Genomic DNA, 23,062 nt, shown 5'->3' on the forward strand with positions numbered 1-23,062 from the left:
CTTAAACTAAATAAAAGCTCTAAGATTTTCCAAACACTTCAAAGTAACACTTTAAAATAACACTTCAAAATTTCTTTCCACAGGTAGATGTCTGACAGTGCTCTCAGAGGAGTCAGATTAGAAGGCCTTTTGCAATCAAGAGTGGAATCAGGAAAAGGATAACAATGCAAAGGCCTTTCATAAAGACCATTTGAAAGAATGACACCAAGACACTTTGTTTTATAATTTTTTTTAAAGTAAGTGAAAACAATTTTATTTTATTTCAGATGTTCTCTAAAATTGTACAATTTAGTCATCCAGCTGACAAAGCAGAGCAACACCACGTTTGATCCAGTGTTGAGTGGGTTGGTCTGTTTTTAACAACATTGCAATGACAAAGTTAGTGGAATGTCCTGTAGTAGAAAGAGTTCCTTTACGTTCACTTGTCTTGTAGAGAGGACAGACATAGGCATTTGACTTCACAATCTTAGTCTTTTCAACTTGAAAAAGAAAGAAAGAAAGAGATTCATTTAGTAAAGGGAAAAGAGCCATGGGTACTGAAAAACAACTGTTTATCTTATAGTAAAATGTAATTTTTAAATTTTTAACAGCTGGTCCATTATTATTGCTATAAAACAAGGAAAATTATTTCATAGGTGCAAGTCTAGGAACAGGAATTGATCTTAAAGTTCTGATCACTTAATAGGCATGAAAAAACTCCAGAAAATTTGTGAGGGAAGGAGTAACAAAAGAAGATAGGGAAGAAGGGACAAAATACACTATAGGTAATAGAGGAGATTCAAAAGGAGAAATAAACTGCTTAGAACTCTGGTATAAGAAACACATAATTTAGAAGAAGCTGGAGTTTCTATTTGTTTTTAGTAGGCTATTAAAACAAATACTAAAACATACCAACTCTTGACAACTCACAAAAAGAATCTATGTATAATTCCTGAAAAGCCAGATATGAAATATCAGGAGCCCTTATAAACTACAGCCATATTTCTCACAATTGAACCACATTAATAATGAAAATATTTGATAGATTGGGTGATTTGTAAATGTTTTTATTTATTATTAATTTTGATCAAGAAAATTAGAGGTGGGGTGTAGCTCAGTGACAGAGCATTTGCCTGGCATGCATGAGGCCCTAGGTTTCATCCACAGGACTGAAAAAAATACAAATAAAAAAACAACCAAAAAAGCAGAGGGACAATAAATTCTCCATTACAGATATTTCATCATTTTATATTATAATTCAGTTAGACCCTAAAAGACTTGAGCAAAAACTAATTTGGGGGAGCAGTTAATAGTATCTATCATTATTCTCTTTAAAATTCAAGGAAATTTTGTTAAAAATGTATTTACTTGGTTTTATCCATATGATGGGCATCAGGTCAAACAGAAGTTTGGGATATTGTTCAGCAAGCAAGCCACTGTAACGAGAAATTAACAGAGGTTATTAGTTATTTCTTTAGATCTAAAATGTCCCCCAAAGGCCATGTACTAATGGCTTGGATGCTGGCCTGTGGCTCTACCAGGAGATAAGGCCTAGTTGGAGGAAGTAAGTCACTTGGAGAAAGACTCTGTGTAGTACATTTTGTCCTTGGTCCCTTCCTCTCACAGTGCATGTTCTCTTTTCCTCTGCTTTCTGGATGCGTTAGGGTGAGCTTTGCTTCACCTCATGCTCCCTGATATGGTGTTTGCCTGACTGCAGGCCCATAATCAGGGAAGCCAAGTGACTCCTCTGAAACCATAAATGAAAACAAATCCATCTCCTTTTAAGTTGTTTATCTCAGGTAATCTGTTACAGCAATGAAAAGCTAACATATTTGTGAAATTTGCTTCTTAAAATAGACTGCTATTTAGATATTGACTTTTAATACAGAAGAGGACCAGTGATAGAGAGGAAAAGAGTATAAAAGGAAAAGAAGAAGAAAAAGTAGGAGGAGAAGGATGGGAGAAGGCAATGAAGAACAGAGCAATAAAATATAATTTTAGAAAGGTGAAGTATAAAACTGCACAAATATCAATGCCTGCTAATTTTTTTAAAAAATGGATCAAGATCTAGGTTTATTAATGGTTCCTTTAAATTTTATTTCTTTGTTTTTTGCTCATTTAAAATAGAAGTGAATATTTGTCAGAAAAATAATTTATACCATAAAAATTTTGTTTTGTTATTAGCCCTACTTGAAGTTAGTTGGTATGGACATTGGTGGCTATATCTAACTATTTTTTAAAAATTCTAATTTTTTTGATTTATATAATATTTGTATATATTTATGAGGTACAATGAGATTTTTTTTGTTTTTGCTTCATATATATATATATATATATATATATATATATATATATATATTTCAGTTATACATGACAGTAGAATGTATTTTGGCAGAATATACATACACAAAGTATAAGTTATTCTATTAGGTTCCCACTCTTGTGGTCATACATGATGTGGAGTTACCCTGGTTTTTGTATACATATACAGGCTAGGAAATTTATGTCTTTTATATTCCTCTTCCCCTCCTTTCCCTTCATTACCCTTTGTCTAGTCCAATCTATTTCTATTATTCCTCTCCCCAACCTCCCTTGTTTGGGGTTAACATCCACAAATCAGAGATAACATTTGGTCTTTGGTTTTTTGGGATTGGCTTATTTCATTTAGTATGATACTCTCTAGTTCTGTCCATTTACTGGCAAATGCCATAATTTCATTCTTCTTATGGCTGAGCAATATTCCATTTGTACATATACCACATTTTCTTTATCCATTCATCTGTTGAAGGACACCAAGTTGTTTCTATAGCCTGGCTATTGTGAGTTGAGGTGCTATAAATATGGATGTGGTTTCATCACTGTAGTATGTTGTTTTAAAGTATGTTGTTTTTAATGCCTGCATATTTTTAAGTACCTCCCATGAGGCAGATACAATGCATCTCATTTGACCCTCATAATGATCCTATCCCCATTTATATTCCTATTTCACAGATAAAAACTATAGGCTCAGAGATATTGAGTATTATTTAGTGCTAGAATCAAGATTTAAACAGATGTTCCAAAAACTCAGTCTACACGGTTTGTTGGAAAGGAAAGAAGGAATCAAAAATAAATACACAAAGGTGGTAAAGTAAATGAAGAAAACTAGCAGTAAAGTGATGAAAAAAGACAAGAGAAATAATCAAATTAACTATGTAAAATTGAATCTTCTCATGATCCTGTTTCAGAACTGTCACTGTAAAACCTTACCTTACTATTCCCTCCTATGGGATTTTTCCTACCTTGGTCTTTCACCTCAGTCTTTAATATCCCCTTTAACATCTCCTCGGGAGCAAAGTCTTACCCTACGTTCAGAAATAGAGGATTACGCCTATACATATATTGTTGGAGATCAGGACTCCAAAGAAATATTTCTCCCCTTCTCTTTTATCCCTATTTATCTGAAACTGGGAATAGTTTCTTGATAGTTTTCTAAGAGTGAAGCTAGAAATTGAATGTTTATTCTTAATACTTATTTATCATCTCATCAAAATGCATGAAAAAGTTTTCCACTCACTAAATGGGAACTTTATTATAACTGTCAGTTTAAAATTGAGTCAGTTCTTCATAGTACAAAATAGAAAATAACTGTTATACAGCAGAATAAGCAAGAAAATAATTTCAGCTAACTTTTTTACTAATGAAACAGACTAGTGAAATATTAATCAAAAATTGTTTGGGTCTCAAAAATAATCACTCCTTTGTGCCAATCTGAATAATGATTTAGGTAAGAATTCTGATATTACATTACTTGACTTATTGCTTAGAAAGAGGACTTTGATTTAAAAAAAAAAAACACGGTTATGAGGGGCAACAGTTGTCTTACCTATGATTCACCCACATTTGAAGAAGGCTTTGCAGTTGAAAGTACTGACCTTTCTCTGTCCCAGCGTGCCCCATCAAGATACAAGCCATGGATATAAACACCATCTTCTGGTGATGTGTCAGATACATCAGAAGGAATAACCTGAAGGGAGAGGGTCATACTAGTATTCTTCACACAATTTAGTATCATAAAGAAAACCCTAGATACATATTCAAAACACATTCAGGGAAACTCTTGTTAAACTATAGTGCATTAACAAGACAAATATCATATACTTTATGAAACACAAAGAATGAAAAGAAGTAGAATTGCTTATAATGGGTTAAAATATATAAATTCTACATATCCTTCTTGCTTAAATACATGACTTTGATATAATGATATTTTGATGAGTTGAAGGAGTTACTATACCTCAAATTCATATCCTAGTAAATCAATAGGGATGGTGTATTTTCTGGCATAATTCTGCATAGCTCCAGTTAAAAAGGCTTGGGTGAAAAAGAAACCTGAGAGCCAAAACACATGAGGTTTTCCTGAGGTATACCAGTCCTATAAAAGGAAAACAAAATATGTTACATCTACTTTTTTAATTTATACAAATGTCAGCTAACATACAATTCCTGATTCTGATTTTTATATGTGTTACCTATACTTTCCAGCATAAGACTCTCTTCCCTAACATCAAACACACCTTTTTCCTTCCCCCACCCCCACCTACTCTTCTTGGAAACTGAAAATAATTTGAACAATTTTCTGAATGAATCATGGCTTGAAATTTTCAAATCTTCTTCAAAGAAACAAATGTAAATTCTTTGAAGACTACTATATTACTTATCCTATTCAAAAGCCACCATCTTTTTATATTTTACCCATTGTCTATAGGCTTTCTGTGTTGCTTCTAGTTCCTTAATTCTTTTAATCCCTTTGTCTTCATAACCATGTACCCCTTCTGTTCAGATATTCATGATCTTCTTTTATATCAATTTACTGTCTTCTTTTTCCCTCTGCTCAATACATCTAGAACAATGCTGCCAGAATATACCTGACTATACATAGTTTGGATCAGATTTATCATATAGGTAACTCTTCAGTTACCTACTAAGTTCTTTAGTGACCCACCAACTTAAAGCCCAAGTCTCTTAGTCTTTTATTCAAGACACTTCACAATCTCACCCCAAGTGCATTTTTAGATTTTTTTTTTTTTAACCTTCAAGCATCCTACATCCTAATTAGACTGGATTATTTGGTGATCTCATCTGTGTTGGGTGAACATCTTTTTTTTTTTTTTTTTCCTGCCTGTGTTAAAGTAATACCACCCTTCTTTCTCTCAGGAAGACAAACAAACCCTCCTATACTCTCATTCCAAGCCCTTCTGGTAATGGAAATCAACCTAGCCTCCTGTGGGTGGGCACTGACGCATATCTGGCCAATCATACTTCAAGTCACAGTGACTGATTCAGGAATGTGAATGTGACCCAACCAAAGCCAGAGATGCAGTAACTCTTGCTGGGACTTTTCAGGAAGGGACTCACTCTTAACTCTTTGAAGTTGCAAAGATGCAAGGCCACAGTTACTGTTGTTATCTTGCCACAGATGAGATACTGATAATGGAGTCAAACCGTAGGTAATAGAGCCAGGAGATGAAATGCACGAAGCCAAGAACAAGTAACCATGTTTGTAACTCAGTTCAAATCCTACTTTAACTCTTGGACTTTTCAGTTACACGAACAAACAAACTTTCTGCTTATGACAGAGAATTTTTGTTACTTCCTATGAAATGTACCTTAAATGATACAGATCCTTTTACCCCACAGCTACAAAGCTGTCTGTAAGTCTGTTTATTTTCTTTGCAATATTCACAACCTTTCATCCTTTAGACCCAGCTCAAATGCTACCTTATCCATAAAAATACCCTGCTTGTATGCTTGCTTGCTTTTTGTGGGGGTCTAGGGGGTGTTACTGGGGATTGAACCCAGGGGCATTTAACCACTGAGTCATATCTCCAGCCCTATTTTGTATTTTATTTAGAGATAGGGTTTTGCTGAGTTGCTTAGGACCTCACTAAATTGCTGAGGCTGGCTTTGAACTTATGATCCTCTTGCCTCAGCCTCCTGAACTGCTGGGATTATAGGTGTGTGCCACCAAACCCAACTAAACTCTGCTTTTTTGAACCATAAGAACTCTCTCCTCCTTTGAACTCCCAGAGCATTTTACATGTTGGACTTTTAGGGTTCATTCCTTTCTAAACTATATTAATTTTTGCCTGTATTTTTTTGGATACATAGCTTGTTTTTCTGTGGGCTATTGGAAGCTTGAAGGCAGGACTCATTACAATCCTCTTCTTATCACAGAGCAAACAACAAGGTGCTTTGAACAGAGTGGGATCTCAATTCATTTGCTGAATGAACAGATGAATCAATATAATGAACTCTGTTAGTGAGCAAGGAAGAAGTAAGCTTTGCATGCTAGGAATAATGGAACAAACTGCTGGTGGAGATACTACCACAACACAAGCTAGCAGATCAAAAAGAGGTAAAGAAAGACAAGGAGTCTGACAAGGGCAAAAGGCAGGAAGAACCTTTTGTATCCAGGGTTTTCTTTATGATATTATGCATATGAAAGCTCTAAGAACTGAGAAGGCACCAGACACAGTTATGCCCACTAGGAATCTAAGCTACTTGAGAGGTTGAGAGAGGAGGATCACAAGTTCACGATCAGCCTCTGCAAATTAGCATGACCTTGTCTCAAAATAGAAAATATAAAGGGCTTGGATGTAGCTCAGTGGAAGAGCATCCCTGGATTCAATTCCCATTACTATAAAACAAAAGCAAGCAAGCAAGCAAACAAACCGAGAAAACAAGGATATAGAAACTCTTACTTTCCTAGAGCTTCCTTTATGAAGAATTTCATTAGTGCCTTTGGTCGGCTACTTACACTATCTCTGAATTAGCTACCATTTAATGAGTGATTAGTACATGCCAGGCACTGTGCTAAGCACTTTACATGTATCACCTGGTGTACTCCATAAAATAATTCAGTGAGTTAGGCATTATTCCTCTCATTTTGCAGATGAGAAAACTAGGATACAGAAAGATGAGTAATTTGCTCAAAGTCACAAATGTCAGATCCAGAATTTTTCCTGGGGTTGTAGCCAAAGTGTGAAAAGTATTTTTTTAAAAAAAGGCACAGGAATGAAAAAGGGAAAATACTATGAATTAAATGTTTGTTTTCCTCCAAAATACATGTGTTGAAACTATAACCTCCAATTTCATGGGATTTGGAGATGGCACTTTTGGGAGATAATTAGGTCATGAGGGTGGAACCCTTTATTTTTTTTCATAGGGTTTTTTGAAAATTTCTTTTTAGTTATATACAATACCAGGATATATCTTGACATAATCACAAAAGCATGGAACACAACCATCTCCAATTCAGTTCCCAGCATGGTCTCGTCTCACCCCTCCCCACCTGGGTGGAACCTTCTTGATGGGTTTAGTATCTTTATTTAGAGGAACAAGCACTTGCCCCACATACATACATATGTGAACCAGGAGAACCCCCTAATATGGGTCTTTCTAGCCCCTCTGGAACAGTGAGAAATAAATATCTGTTGTTAGATCATTCAGTCTACTTTGCTTTTTACAACAGCCTGAACTATGACAAAAGATAAACAGGATAAATAGAGAAAGAAAAATGAGAAGAGGATAAAAAATTCAGATGACTTATTTACTTAATTTTTCAACTCTAAGAAACATTAGGAGATGAAAAAGAGTCCAGGAGAAAGATAATGAGAAAATTGACTGGGTTCTGTAAAGGTAAAATGACAATGGAGAAAACCTATTCAGTATTCTATTCTATACTATTTCTTTGGTTAAACATGTAATATGCACAAAAAGCTCCTCTAAGTTAAAAAATTTAGTTCATAATAAAGATAGGCCTGGGTATGAATAGGCCATTTACAGAAAAAATACAAGAGGTAAGCACATATACTGAAAGAAACACAGGCACATTAATAGTCCAAGAAAGTCAAATTGAAACAAGATATGCTTGACCTATCAGATTGGAAAAAATTTTAAAAGGAAATATGAGAAAAATCTGTTTTCTCCATATCCTAATAAGCACTATTTATTTTATGATAAGCTTTAACAGTGAAACAAATGAAATTTTTGTATAATAAAAAGGGAACTGTTATGATTTAGATATTAAATGTACCCCCAAACCTTATGTGTTAAAGGTTTGGTTCCCATCTGATGGCACTTTTGGGAAGTGGTGGAGAAAGTTAGGTCACTGGGGGCATGCCCCTGAAAGGGCTATTGCCTCTTCCTCTCAGACTTTCTGACCTCCATGAAGTAAGCAGTTTTACCTCACCATACTCTTGTACCATGATATTCTGCCTTGCCATAGGTCCAAAGCAAACATGGACTGAAACCTCTGAAATCATGAATCAAAAGAAATATTTCTTCTTTTAAGTTATTTAACTCAGGTATTTTGTTATAGTAACAGAAGTTGACTAACAGCACTGCAACACTAAAAGCTCATATAACACTTGTGAATTTCTAAATGAGTATTTTGAGGATTCTCCCCACCCTATACTTTTGCATAAATATCAACCATAGGTTAGGGGTAAGCAAGGGAGTTGAGGAGGAAAAACAGTGTCCTGCCTTCTGTTTTCCTGTGCTCTTAACATCTTGGTATATGGGTATATGGGGGAGATTCAAAGCACTTATCTTTCCCCTAGTTTAATGAGATAGGAGATAAGAAGCATTATTATTATTATTTATTTTTTGGTGGTGCTGGGGATTGAACCCAGAGCCTTGTGCATGCAAGGCACGCATTCTACCAAATGAACTATATCCCCAAGCCCAAAAAGCATTGATTTTAAAGCAGTTAACAATTAATTATGGATAAATCCAAGCCTTAGGCTTTTTATTTTTGTAACTTACATAGGTATTAAAATCATAAGATAATATTAAACTGTGGTCTCAGAGAACCACAAACTTAGAATCTTCAGAAATATAAATATCACACATGACTTAGATTTGGCTAAGGCAAAATTTAAATTTTCTACTCAGTACTTTGAAATGTGTATATTTTTCAGTATTCTAAAATTCTGGTTAGGGGGTGGGGCTGTAGCTTAGTAGCAGAGCGCTTGCCTAGCACATGTGAGGCACTGGGTTTGATCCTTAGCTCCGCATTAAAAAATAAAATAAAAGGCATGCTGTCCATCTACAACTACAAAACTATTGTTTAAAAATTTTTGGTTAGATTGCCATGAAGCTACTAATCACATTCCATTCAACTCAGAGACTTTAAAGTGACTGTACTCAACTACTAACATCTTCCCCTTCAACCAATATATATCATACACAAATACACATATACACACATTTTTATAAGTAAAACCATATTTTACCTGTAAAAACTTCAGTCGGGCTAGAAAATCTGTGATGTAACTTCCTAGGGGCTTAAGACTTGGGTATGATCGTTGGGCCCATAGTTCAGGAACTTTTCCAACCAGCAAGCTGCCAGAAAGTGCCTCCAGCGCAGAATCCATTACAACCACACCCTTAATAGCTTTTTTAAGGTCCCATAGAGTGTTACGTATAGTTGTAATTAAACTACAATGAAAGAAATTTATCATCAACATATATATGATAATAAATATCAGCATACAGTCTTTCTAGAAGAAGAAATAGCAGGAACCTCATTCACTGCCTTGTGGGAGTGTTTTCCAAAGTCTGGCTACCTCCCACTGGTGGTTATGTGAGGTAATTTTAGGTAATATTTGGATGAACATTTTTTATTTTAATCATTGCACACATTTTCAAATATAGAAAATGGTACTATTAGCATATCAAAATTTTTGCTTTCTATTATTCCTTAGGACTTAGCTAATTTAAAAAATGTGATTGTTAACAAATTATGGTTTTATACGTCTGTGGGGTACAAAATAGTATTATGATTTTTTAACTGAATGTAGAAAGAATATGTTAAGCTAATTAACATCTATCACCTCAAATCTTTAGCATTTTCTGGGATGAGAACATTGGAAATTTACTCTTAGTGATATTAAATTATATGGTATTCAATATTAGCTATATTCAGCATGCTGTGCTACTGATATTAAAAAAAAATCAAACTAATTTCTGAGGTTTTATACCCTTTGACTCTCATCTCATTATTCTCTCACCACCCAGCATCTTTCTACTCTCTATCATTCTACTCTTTCTATAAATTCAGTTGTTTTAGATTCCACACATGATTTAGAACATACAATATGTTTCTGTTTGACTAATTAGCATAATATTCTCCAATTACATCACAAATGACAAAATTTCTTTTTTTTAAAACTGAATAGTATTTCACTATGTATGTGTGTACATACATATATGTATACACACACACACACACACATATATATATATATCACATCTTTTTTATCTATTCATTTCTTGATTGACAGTTTGATTCCAAAACTTGGCCACTCTCAGTAGTATTGCAATGAACATGAGAGTGCAGATGTCTTTTTGGCATGCTGATTTCAAATCTTTGGATAAACACTCAGAAGTAGGATAGTTGGAACACATAGTAATTCTGTTTTTAGTTTTTTGAGGAAACTTCATATAGTTTTCCATAATGGTTTTACTAATTTATATCCCCACCACCAATGTTTCAGGGATTTCTTTTTACCACATCTTCCCCGGAACTTGTTATCTTTTGTCTTCCTTTTTTTTTTTTTTTGGTACCAAGGATTGAACCCAGGGGCACTTTAACACTGAACCACATCCCCAGCCCATTTTTCATATTTTATTTTGAGATAAGTTGTTGAAGCTGGCCTTGAACTTGTGATCCTCCTGCTTCCACCTCCCACTATTGGGATTACAGGTGTACACTTTCGTGTCTATTGTTTCTTTTAAAATGAAGAATCTTTATTTTGAAATTCTATTTGTCTATTTTGCTTTTGTTGCCCACAATTGTGTGGCCAATTCTAAAAAATCATTGCCCAGACCAATGTTGTGTAGTTTTTCCTATGTTTTCTTCTAGTAGTTTTACAGTTTTAGGTCTTGTCTTTAATCTACTTTGAGTTGATTTTTATATGTGACGTGAGATCCGATTTCATCTTTTGTGCGTGTATATATATACATATGTATATATATATACACGCATAAAGATTTATATTTATGTTTTTTCCCAATGCCATTTATTAAAGCTACTCTCATTATCCACTGTATATTATTGGCAGCTTTTAAAGAACCAATGACCATAGACATACTAGTTCTTTTCTGGATTCTTTATTCTGTTCCTCTGATCACTGTGTCTATTTTTATGCCAGTATTATGCTGTTCTCATTATTACTACTGCCTTGTGATATAGTTGAAACCAGGTAGTGTGATGCCTCCAGCTTTGTTCTTTTTTTGATTGTTATGGATCTTTATTGATTTATTTATATACAGTGCTGAGAATCAAACCCAGTACTCACACATGCTAGACAAGTGCTCTACCACTGAGACATAACCCCAGCCCTCCAGTTTTGTTCTTTTTGCTCATGATTGCTTTGGTTATCTGGGGTATTCTGTGATTCCATATGAATTTATTTTTTTATTTTTAATTTTATTTTTATGTATTTTATTTTATTTTTTTGGTGCCAGGGGTGCTTAACCACAGCCCCCCCCCTTTAAAATATTTATTTTTTAGATGTAGTTGGACACAATACATTTATTTATTTATTTATATGTGGTGCTGAGGATCAAACCTAGCACCTCACACATACTAGGTGACCACTCTACCGCTGAGCCACAACACTAGCCCTTTTTATTTTGAGACAGGGTCCTACTAAGTTGCTGAGTGTCTTACTAAGTTGCTTAAGATGGCTTTGAACTTGTGATCATTCTACCTCAGTCTCCTAAGATGCTGGGATTATAGGCATGTACCATTGCACCCACCTAAGATTTTTTTCCTATATCTATAGGATGTGATACAAACTTCTGATAGGGTTGCAATAAATCTATAGACCACTTTGGCAGAACCCAGCTAATTTAGAAGGAGAATTATTTAAGGGAAAATATTAGGCAAATAATACTATAAGTAACATGCAAATATGGGAGAAGTTAAAAAGATGTTATATAACAGCTGAAACTAGGGAAACAATACATTAAAACAAATTATATATTCATTTATACCCTGGCAAATATTTTGTTTCCCACTTCAATCCAAACAGGTAAGAAAACCGTAAACATACTTGTAAGTGAGTATAGATGTCTGAGCAACTGGGGGACAGCATCCTATTATAATAACTATAGCCTTTGTATAAGAAATAACTAATTAAATAGGGTAACACAGTATTTTAATATATTTTACTTTAAAGTGTCAATACGTTTAGAAACTATAATAAACTTGAAAATACTTTAGAAAATGTATAACCAAAACAATTCACCATTCCTTAATCCAGTAGAATATTCAATTAAAAAATTAAAAGCAAATAATTTGTTTATTATCATGCAGTACTTAATCAATTTAGGTTGCACTCAGTAAATGTGTGTCAGGTGGTAGAAAAACAACAGAAGATATGCCTATACATAGGCCTCACTAATGTTCATTCTCCCTTTAATTCCTGAGGAGAATAATAATGGATGAGAAGTTATAATTAATGAATATTTTTAATCAATAAGAATATATTTCTTTTTCATCATTATTTTTACATTATAAAAGATACTCTATCTTCTGGAGCAAAAGGTTATGAAATTTTAAAGGGTCAAAATTTTAAATGGGAGGTTTTGATAATCTTAATTTTTTTTATTCAATACCAGCATGTCTTTTTATCAATTTTGGTGGCTTGCCTTCTGAATTGCTGGAGATATAGATACTTACTTGTTAAATCGTTCCATTTCTTGTACTAACACAGTATTCATGCTCTCTTCATATCTCACAGGATACTTCATTAGTGCTGTTTCAATATCAAAATCAAATGGAAGCTACAAGAATGGATTTTGAAGATCACAAATACTCAGAATGGATAATTAGTTTCACTCAGCTATAATATCAGTAATAGCTAATACTAGGGTGTTACTATATGGAAGGTACTATGCTGCTTTCCAAAATTATCTCATTTAATCCTTGGGTGATATTATTATTTTCATTTTATAGATGAGAACATTTAAATTCAGAAAAGCCAAATTATTGGCCTAATGGCACACAGCCCAAAAGTTTAAATCTATAAGTCTCTGAATCCAAGACCCATGTTCTCAACTACTATAGCACTTTGCAGAAAATACATAATTCTGAAATTTGTGGAATTTCTCTTTGTAAATTAAATCTTATTTTCCATTGATAAAACTTATTTAACATTTCATAGCCGTTTTGTATTTCTTTTTCTTTTTTTCCTTATATGATATAGGGGATTGAACCCAGAGGTACTCTACCACTGAGCTATATTCCCAGCCCTTTTTATTTTTTTAATGTTGAGGCATAATTTGGCCTTAATTTGCAATCCTTCTGCCTCTGCCTCCAGAAAGGGATTACAGGTGTGTGCCACTGTGCCTGATTTATTTATTTTTTTTAATTAATTTTTATTGTTGGTCTGATTTATTTCTAATTGATTATCAACTGGGTTCCAAATAGCTTAGCTTACCCCACATCAAATAATTAACTTTGTAAAAGTAGCAGGTTCCCAGGGCATAGAGAGAAGGCCACTTAATGTGTGATTTCTACGTGGCACCTCAGAGACACTTTGGGACTGCTGATGAAATCCCTTTAAGACACTGGAATTCATACTCTTAAATGGGCAAAGAAGTTTCCCAGTTGGGGAAGTCTTAAACTAAAAGAATTGCACTTGCCTGATGGTCTCCAGTTGATAGTCCTTGGAGAGTACAAAAGAATTCCAATTCTAGGGTCCTCTGGCTCTGCTCAAACAACCCTTTACCTCAAATAAGCCCCAGGTGTCTCTGTCAGGTAGCCCATTAGAGCCACCATTCAATGAAGGCAAGAACCTTTCACCACAAAGATAAACCAGAGAAGCAGCAGACGCCATGTGTGAGAAGAGGTGAACTGCAGAAGCAGCCATACAGGGATGCGGGGCCAGGGTGTGCTAGTTTGCTTTCACCCAAGGCTGCAGGCAGTGCTGCTCCTCTCCCTTCTCTAAGAGGCCACCTCCAGGCTTCTGGTGAACAGGCTCACCTAAGAGAGCTCTGGTACTCTTGCCTTCATGGGTTTTGAAGGCAAGTGGACTAGAGCTAGATTCTGCTCTGTCAGATCGTCTGGTGCTGAAATATGAGCATATTTATAGTACTTAGAGGGGAGTTGTGAACATTTGTGTTTAGTAGCATAATCTTTTAAAAGTTCCTTTAGTAGTTCTTTATTGAAATTAAAACTCACAGAAAAAAGGTGAGAATACAGAGTATCATTCTACTTTACTTAGTAGGGTTAAGTATGTTGGGCTGTATCATGAAAAGAAAAGTTATAGCAACTAGCTTAGCACTGATCGTATCTCCCTGTGCCTTCTCAATTCCTAATGTATAGTTAAAAATCAAGTTCAGAACATTCCCTCCATTTTTAAAAAGTTAAATCATTCACTTTTATTTAGAAATGAAAATAAACTCATCCTTAACTATAACTTTAATGTTCTTTAATGTCCTCATAAACCTTTTACCAAATAATATGTACTATTCTTACTATTTAATAGGCTTAGAAACTAATGCTCAGAGAGGTAAAGTATCTTGCTCAAAGTCATACTGATGATAAATGGGAGTTTTAAGACTGTTATATTATAACCATTTTTTTATTATCTTATAAGCAATATATTTTAAGCTAGATAATACCTTGTTGAGTATATCTTCCGTAATTTCTAATAGAATTTGGTCTGTACTTCCTGAGGATCCTGTCTGTTTTGAGCCTCCCTGAGTGAGGAGCAAGGACTCAAAAAGGATTTTTGTTTGCTGAAGATCTTTGGAGATATCAACATTTTCATGTAATCCGAATATTTCAGGATCTTGAGTAAATGGAAGTTTCTACCACAAAATAGATTAAGCATGTGTCACATTTTAATTGGATATTGAAGGGGATCAGGATATGCTACCCCCCAATATGCCAATTTAACATAAAAATAGATGAAGTTAATATAAAAATCAATAGATACAAAAAGAGTTCCCTTCCCTTCCCTCTTCTGCCTAAAAGTAGGCCATAAATTCTCCACTGTCCTGTACCAGGATGAGGAGAGCCATTCTTATCACACAGGAGACTGAAGGCTGGCACTAGAGGATGAGTGTATACAACCACATTGTACTAAGATAATTCTTATCTTCCATTTTGCCATATATTTCCTAATTACTTTCTCACAAGTTATTACCCACAGAAGCCCATGCCACCTTTCCTTTGTTTAGTCAATTCTTCACAATTCGTCACCCTTTATTTAGATGGTATATAAACTCCCATGTAATCTGCTTCTTTTGGTTTTCACTTATTTTCTGTAAAACCTTTGAAACACAGTACAAATTTAATGCATTTTCTCCTGCTAATCTGTCTTTTGTCAGTTAAATTCAGAGGCTCCAGCCAATAATCTAAGAGGGTATTTTTTTCCTATAAAACATTAATTCATAAGGGAAACTTGTGCAGATCAAAAAAAAGGTTTAAAACCAACTGAACATCAAATGATAGAAGAATCAAACTTTTCCAATGTCACTAATCAGTAAGAAAACAAATACATTGATAGTTGATTGAAATCATTAATACTTGTCTAAAATGTACACATTAGAGAGGGAACATTTCATCATTTCCTTTTAGAAAAATCATAAATAAAGCCAACCGTATTACAGTGGTGTCAGTTACCTTGATGAATTCAATGTAGTCCTCATAAGTACCTTTGGGAGGTGCAAAATAATGCCCACTGGGAGAAAACTTATAATGAGGCATTTCAATTATGTGTGGATTATAAAAGTCAGCCAGTATGGTTAATAGGAGGCGCCTGTCCCAATCATCTGTAACTCTTCCTCCATAATTACATTCTCCAGTCAGATAAGAAATAGCTTCAAATGGAATTGTATCATATTCATTTATAAATAACTGAAACAAAGAAAAAAAATGAAGAAAAAGCTTAAATTCCTTCCATTTATTTCCATTTTAAGATTGCATTATCTATCTATCTATCTACACAGAAAAAGGTGTTGAAGGGTTGGTTGGTTGTCTTTGGATTTAGTGTTTTGTTTTAAATTTGTTTATATACATCTCCCATTTAAAAAATAAATACACGTTGCTTCTTTAATGAAAAAATAATTAATAATTAAAAAAGATGACATGGAAATTACCAAAGTCTTTTTAATTGTGAAATTGAATACACCTCATTTTGGATAAACTGGGCTCAATTTTGTTCCAAAGCAGATATTTAGCAATGTCTAGAAATAATTTAGATTGTCACAAAAATGGTGGATGTGCCTGGGATGGTGTTAAACAATCTTAGGATAATTGCCCATAGCCCCAAATGCCAATAACATCAAGGCCAAGAGGTTGGTGCCTGGTTTAGGAGACCTTTCACAATGTGATAAAAACAATTTCAACATGTAGTGCCAGAACCTTGCTCAAACACTATGACAAAGTTTCACTGATAAAGAATACATGGAACTACCATTTGACCCAGCTATCCCACTTCTTGGTTTATACCCAAAGGAGTTAAAATCAGCATACTATAGTGATGCAGCCACATCAATGTTTATAGTAGCTCAATTTACAATAGTTAGTCTATGGAATCAACCTAAGTGTCCCTCAATAGATGAATGGATTAAAGAATGTGGTATATATACTCAATGGAATATTACTCAGCTTTAAAGAAGAATAAAATTATGGCATTTGCCAGTAAATGACTGGAGTTGGAGAATATCATGCTAACTGAAATAAGCCAATCCCACAAAAACAAAGGCTGAATGTTTTCTCTAATGTGCAGATACTAATTCATAATAAGGCAGGGGGCACTAGGGAAGAATAGCGTTACCTCAGATTAGGTAGAGGGAAGTTATGGGATGGGGCGGGGGAGGTGATGTGGAGATAGGAAAGATAGCATAATGAAACAGACATTATTACTATATGTATATATGTGACGGCATGACCGATATGATTCTGAAACATGTAAACTCAGAAAAATGAGAAATTATATCCTATCTATGTATGATACATCAAAGTGCATAAATGCATTTAACTGTCATGTACAACTAATTAAAGCAAATAAGAAAATTAAGAAAGAATACATATTGTTTCTAGTTTCCTTATTATCATGGAAATAATAGGAATAAAAATTATTTACATAGCTTTTACATTGTGTTATTCATCTCCCAATAACCCTTTAGAGCAGTAAACAGTCTGAAAATGTAAAGTAATGTGAAATCATTTCTTCCAGTTATAGATTCTATACTCTTTTTAATGTATAGCAATTTGAAGTAGCATATATATTGGGATAATATGTTACTGGTTGAAAGATTTTCCTATTTCTAAAATTTAGTTCATAGGGCAGGAGTTACAGCAGAAATGGTACACAGTGGAGAAAAACTTTTTCTAGATTATCCAGAGCCAAAGAGACTTTCATATGTCTGGGAGAAAAAGAAGTGTCAAGAGATAGGAGAGGAAGACTGAGAAAGAGGGATGGTCATCTGTTTTGATAATAAATTATTTGTGGAAAGAGGAAAGTTTCCCCCCTCTCTTGTCTTTGAGGGAGGGCAAAGATATGTTCATCTGGCTTCCTTACTCCAAACCAAGAGACCCCAAGAGAATTTAATGTTAAATTTGTGGCATGTGTGAGAAACGGAGACCAACAACTCATTGCCTGATTTTCTATCCACTCAGTCATCAGTTTATGCAGGCTCTGATTTCTAATATTCAACAAGGGTAGAGATGCTGCTCTTATCAGTCATAATCTAGATATGGCTCTAGATGCCTTTCCTCTGAGCCTGGATTTCCAACAGTCTTGGTAATCCTGCGAGGTACCAAATAGCCTTTCCATTGTATCCATATATAACTTTTCTATATATTATTTTTCTGCTTAATGTAGACAGCCTGCTTCTGTTGGCTGACAGAACTAAATTGTAGAATTGGCTGAGTGGAGGAGGAAAGACAGTGAGAACCTATAAAGCCAATACTGAGAGTGGCACTGCAAAAAGATGAAAGAACCAGGGTTCTTGATAACAGTGCTGTCATGTGGCTCAATCAACCAACTTCAGAGCTTGTTCTTTCTATGCACCTCTTTTTTATGTGTGATAATAAATTTAATTATGGTTTAAGCCAGTTCGAATCAAGTTTCCCATTATTTGCAACTGAAAGAATCCAGGTGGAAAAAAGCTATTACAACAATCTACCCATGTATTAGTGATGTTGGGAGAACTGAATCAATTATTGTAAACAAAGGGGCTTGTGTAGGACCTAATTAACAGTAGTCATTCATAAATGTTAGTTCCATTGCTTTCCAATATTACCTGTAGTTGCCGGATACTGATGCGTAAATCTGATTCATTAAATCCATATGGAATATTCCAACCAAGAGGACCAAATTTCTTTCTCTCTTGCACAAGGGCATGAAAAAAACAAACTCCAAATAGCAACTTCTCCCATGCCTTTCATGTAAAAATTATACAATAAAAAATTACGATTAGATTTTCATCAGTAAGATGAGGGGAACAGGTGACCTTTTTCATTACAAGGATCTATGACCATGTATCTATTTGACTATGTATCTAAAGTGCTATTTTAAAAAGATCTAAAATAATACTTATTATTAAAAACATCATCTTATCACTTAATTCAAATTTCCAAAGCTAAACTAACCGCAATATTAAATTTCATTAAAATGCAAAAATGTTACAATTTGATTCAGATATTGGCTAAAATACCTTGGTATTATTCACAGATATTTGCAATCTCAGTACTCAAATGTTGTCCTGTAGTCTTGCTGGCATGTATTTGAGACTATAAGTTCAGAAGAATAATTATTAGGATTTGAAAAATCCCAATATATAATTCTAGACTTTGTTATTTTTCATCTAGATATCACTTTTGAAACCATTGTTCATTTGGTCTATACATGATAACTTCATATGTTGAAATATCGATGTCACATGAGCCTCTCATAACCTGTGTCAGCATTCTGGGTATGACCATACATTTTTTAAAGTAGCCCTAAGTACATTTCAAGCATTTATGCCATGTACTTTAAGTCAGGTAACCTCAAACAGTTCTAAATCTACATTCTGAATGGCTGGAACTACAGGCATACTTCACTGTACCCGGCTTATTTATTATAAAAGTACAAGCAGGACATGGTGGTGTGTAACTGAAGTCCCATCTATTCAAGAGGCTGAGGCAGGAGGACTGCTTAAACCCAGGAGTACAAGGCCTGCCTGGGTAACATAGCAAGACTCTGTCTCAAAAAAACCAACCAACCAAACAAAAACAGTTAAAATGCAAGCCTTCTGCTGGGTGTGGTGGTGCAGGCCTGTAATTACAGATACTGGGGAAGCTGAAGAAGGATCACAAAGTTTGCAACCAGCCTGAGCAACTTAGCAAGACTCCATTTCAAAATAAAAGTAAATAGGCTGAGGATGTAACTCAGTGGTAGAATGTCTGTCTAGCATGTGCAAGGCCCTGGGTTCAATTATAAGCACTGCAGGGTAGGGAGTCGGGGGAAGCAAGCATGCTATGCATTACTAAACTGATATATTCTTGAAATAATGTATACAAATCAAAGCATATTTTAAATATACTAGATAAATGCTATGGTGAAACATCTGATATGAGAATAACATTTTGGCAATGGAAAGAATTAACATGTATTTTCATATATTAATAAATCACATATTAATTTACATATATTTTCCAGACACTGTACTTTCACATAATTCATTTTCTTTATGTTTTTACTTGGTGCATTAAATACAAAAGTGGAATTTGTTGTGATATATTGATACATGCACATAGCATGATGTGATTTCATTCTGCAGTTCCTGCCCTTTCCCATCCGTCCTTCTTCCTCCTCAGTTCCCATGGTCTATTCCACTGTTCTCCCTCCTATTTTCAAGAGATCCAACCCCCATCTTTTTTTTTTTATTATTTCTTATTCCTCTCTCACTTCTGCATCTGAGAGAAAACATTCAACCCTTGACTTTTTGAGTCTGGTTTATTTCACTCAGCATTCACATAATGGCTTTTCTTTAGGCAGAGACCATCATTCAAGTTTTGGAAAACTAAATAGCTGCATTGTTTTCTGTCTTTGGTCTTTATTTAGATTGGGTTCCTCCAAGAGCACAACTTGAAGGAAAGATTAGGGTGAAGGTGGGCTTATATGGGAGGTGACCCCATGAAGCAGAAAAGAAAGAGTGGGGAAAGGAACTCAGGGCAAGAGGAAAAGTCAATATTAGAATGAGTTATTAAAGCTTTTGCTATGGCAGGGATACAATTCTTCTGAGAAAAGTGTTTCCTGTCAACAATATTATTTTCACCAATAAGTAAATAAATTAAATAAAAAAATAAAATTCAGCAAAGGGGAGGGAGGGAGGGGAGGGGATATGGGGATAGGAAAGATGATGGAATGCGATGAACATCATTAGCCTAGGTACATGTATGACCCCACATGTGGTACAACTCTATATCGTGTACAATCAGAGAAATGAAAAGTTGTGCTCTATTTGTGTATAATGAATTGAAATGCATTCTGCTGTCATGTATAACTAATTAGAACAAATAAAAAATAAAATAAAATTGACAAAACTCAAAAGTGATAATGTATCTATAGGCCATAAGGGTTCTGGTGGCATAGATAATTCCAGGAGACAGAAAGCAGAAATATGCATACTTAGATGGGATGCTATCAGCCTAAGATGAATGAGTACACAAAGATCTATCATCTCTTTTACAGTTGTAGCTAAAATTAGATATGAACTGAAGAGATGTGAAAAGGGATATCAGGAAAGTTTGCTCATAGTCCTATTATCTAGATTCCCCCATCCTGCCAAAACTAGATGTTCTAAAAAATTCTTAAAACACAATGATTTTCAAAGTATGATTTCAGGATCAGCAGTATCAGTTTCACTTGAGACTTAGAATGGCAAATTCTTAAGCCCTATCCCAGGCCTATTGAACTAGAAACTCTGGGGATGGGGTTCACCAAGATGTTTCACTAAGCCTTCTAGGAGAATCTGATGCATGCTGAGAATGAATGTTACAAGGCATTTGCACTTTTTCTGATCTTACTTCAGCTTCCATTTTTTTTTAAATATCAGAGAAGTTGCTTGGTGAAGCCTTACTTATTGCCAATGATTATAAAATGATGATATGTGACATGGATGCTAATTTTGGATGTCCCCAGATCCCAATATTGCTTGCTCAAGTTGTAATATAGAAAGAATCAGAGTGCTTCTTTCCAACACAGCACAATTTTTTTTTTTTTTTAATTATCTGAGCCCCAAATTAGTTCTGCTTGTTATTCTCTGTTTCGGGACCTCTTTCTTCTAGGTACTAGGGCTCCTAGGTACTAGCTTCTAGGTACTGGATGAGAATCAAATACTATACCACTTCCTCCATTCTACTAAGTTCTTTTTCTAGCTAAAAACACACAAAATATTTCCCTTTCTCATAGCCTTACAAACAAAATGTGCAGAAGCAGAAGCACACAAATTATCATTAAGCAGAGGGGGCTGGATTCCAAAGAATTTGGTCATGTTTCACCTTCAGTAACATTCTTCTAGCTCAACTAGGCAAATATGATAAATACTATATGCTATATGTTGAAAAGAGGGCGGAGGGACAATTTTCTCCCAATGCTGTTTCCTTCCGTGATTGGAAGCCTCAACTAACGTATCATCCCTTACTTTTCTCCATCCTTATACTTATTTGCTATAGAAGAGGTAGTAAATTTTTGGGAAAATTAACCAATATGCGTGGCTCAACTTCTCCTTTTTCTCTCTTAGAAGTGATCTTCTTGCAGGGAACTGAGTTTTCCTCTATTCCTATAGAGGTAAATCTTAATTCTGGGGTTCAGTTAATAAGAAATCCATTTTCTCACAGATATAAGTTACATCATCTTCCAATCTAGCCTATATAAAAAATTAAGATTATGCTTGGTTCCTCTATGTTTATATTCTTTCATGCTTCTCAAGTGGTAAGAATTCAGACAGTATTATTTTATTGAGACCTTCTGATGTACCCAACACAATGTAAACTGTTTTAGATGGATATGCTGAAAAACATTATTAATATGCTAAGACATTATCACTTGAATTTAAGTTCCATGCAGGCAGATTTCCTTGTATCTATTTTGTTCTCACTGCTTTGTGTCTAGCACCTAGAGAGTGCCTAATACACAAATTTGTTGAAAGAATGAATAAATGATGTAAAAATAGATTACTACTCTTGGTTGTTAACTGAAAACCCTGTTGTACTTTGGTTTACAACCTAAGAATACATTCGTTCATTCAAAAATATTTATTTCAATGTTACTACTTGTGGTGAGCAGAACACAAACAACCAGGAACAAAATAATGAAGGAGTAGGAATAATTTGTCTTGTTAGGAAATGCATGAATTTTAAAACATTAAATAACAATTTTATATTAACATATTTAATCACTATGAAACAATTTAAAAGTTTCAGAAGTTGAATGTTACCAGTTCTTTTCCCTGGCATCCTTTGAAAAACTGAACATCAGAAATTGGATCCGTGAGATATGACTGAAGGAGATTTAGCCGAAGACCCGTGGGAGGTTCATTAGTCATTTTTACTCCATTCTGTAGAATTGTTACTGGGAACTAAGACAAAATATATGAAAAACATTATGCAAGATAGCAATCTTAGACCCTAAAAATGCATACAACTAGTGAATTAACAAATGTCTAAAACTCAAGACATACAATGTAACAGCTAAATTGACTTCTATAATAAACAAACATACTTTTGGAGATGGGTAACTTGTGAGCCAAAGTCTAAAGGATGAGTTACAGGTTTCAGTGCTAAAATCTTCACATATTTTTTCCAACACGGGCATCCAGGAGACAGCAAGGTGACAATTCTGTAGGCAAACCCAAGTTCCTTCTTCTACTGCTGCTCTAATCATTTTTGTTGCAATTGGTCCTTGTCCCTGTCCCAGTGAAATGGCTTGAAATTTATTTCCAGACATAGACTTATCATTTGCAAATTTCAGTAAGCCTATGAAGAGAACAAGAAATTACTTTAGAATTATAAAATATGCCTATGTAT

The 23,062-nt window shown here is 34.5% G+C and overlaps 2 protein-coding genes across 2 annotated transcripts in view; one reads left to right on the top strand and one right to left on the bottom strand.

Annotated features, from left to right (window-relative positions):
• Positions 1-136, top strand: part of Appl1 (adaptor protein, phosphotyrosine interacting with PH domain and leucine zipper 1) — a 63,606-nt gene extending 63,470 nt beyond the window's left edge. The window contains exon 23 of the transcript XR_013089281.1: positions 84-136. The gene's annotated coding sequence lies outside the window, so the exon portion shown is untranslated. The remainder of the gene's footprint in view (positions 1-83) is intronic.
• Positions 137-288: 152 nt separating this feature from the next.
• The window catches only part of Dnah12 (dynein axonemal heavy chain 12), a 269,851-nt gene continuing 247,077 nt past the window's right edge, over positions 289-23,062 (bottom strand). Inside the window, exons 63-73 of the mRNA XM_076839530.1 lie at positions 22,758-23,011; positions 22,474-22,614; positions 18,292-18,429; positions 15,665-15,898; positions 14,659-14,847; positions 12,713-12,816; positions 9,258-9,462; positions 4,256-4,393; positions 3,894-3,985; positions 1,348-1,415; positions 289-479 (exon numbers count right to left, since the gene is read on the bottom strand). Coding sequence (XP_076695645.1) covers positions 289-479; positions 1,348-1,415; positions 3,894-3,985; positions 4,256-4,393; positions 9,258-9,462; positions 12,713-12,816; positions 14,659-14,847; positions 15,665-15,898; positions 18,292-18,429; positions 22,474-22,614; positions 22,758-23,011 — 1,754 coding nt within the window. The remainder of the gene's footprint in view (positions 480-1,347; positions 1,416-3,893; positions 3,986-4,255; positions 4,394-9,257; positions 9,463-12,712; positions 12,817-14,658; positions 14,848-15,664; positions 15,899-18,291; positions 18,430-22,473; positions 22,615-22,757; positions 23,012-23,062) is intronic.

The sequence above is a fragment of the Callospermophilus lateralis genome, chromosome 1, assembly GCF_048772815.1.
Source record: "Callospermophilus lateralis isolate mCalLat2 chromosome 1, mCalLat2.hap1, whole genome shotgun sequence".
NCBI lineage: Eukaryota > Metazoa > Chordata > Mammalia > Rodentia > Sciuridae > Callospermophilus > Callospermophilus lateralis.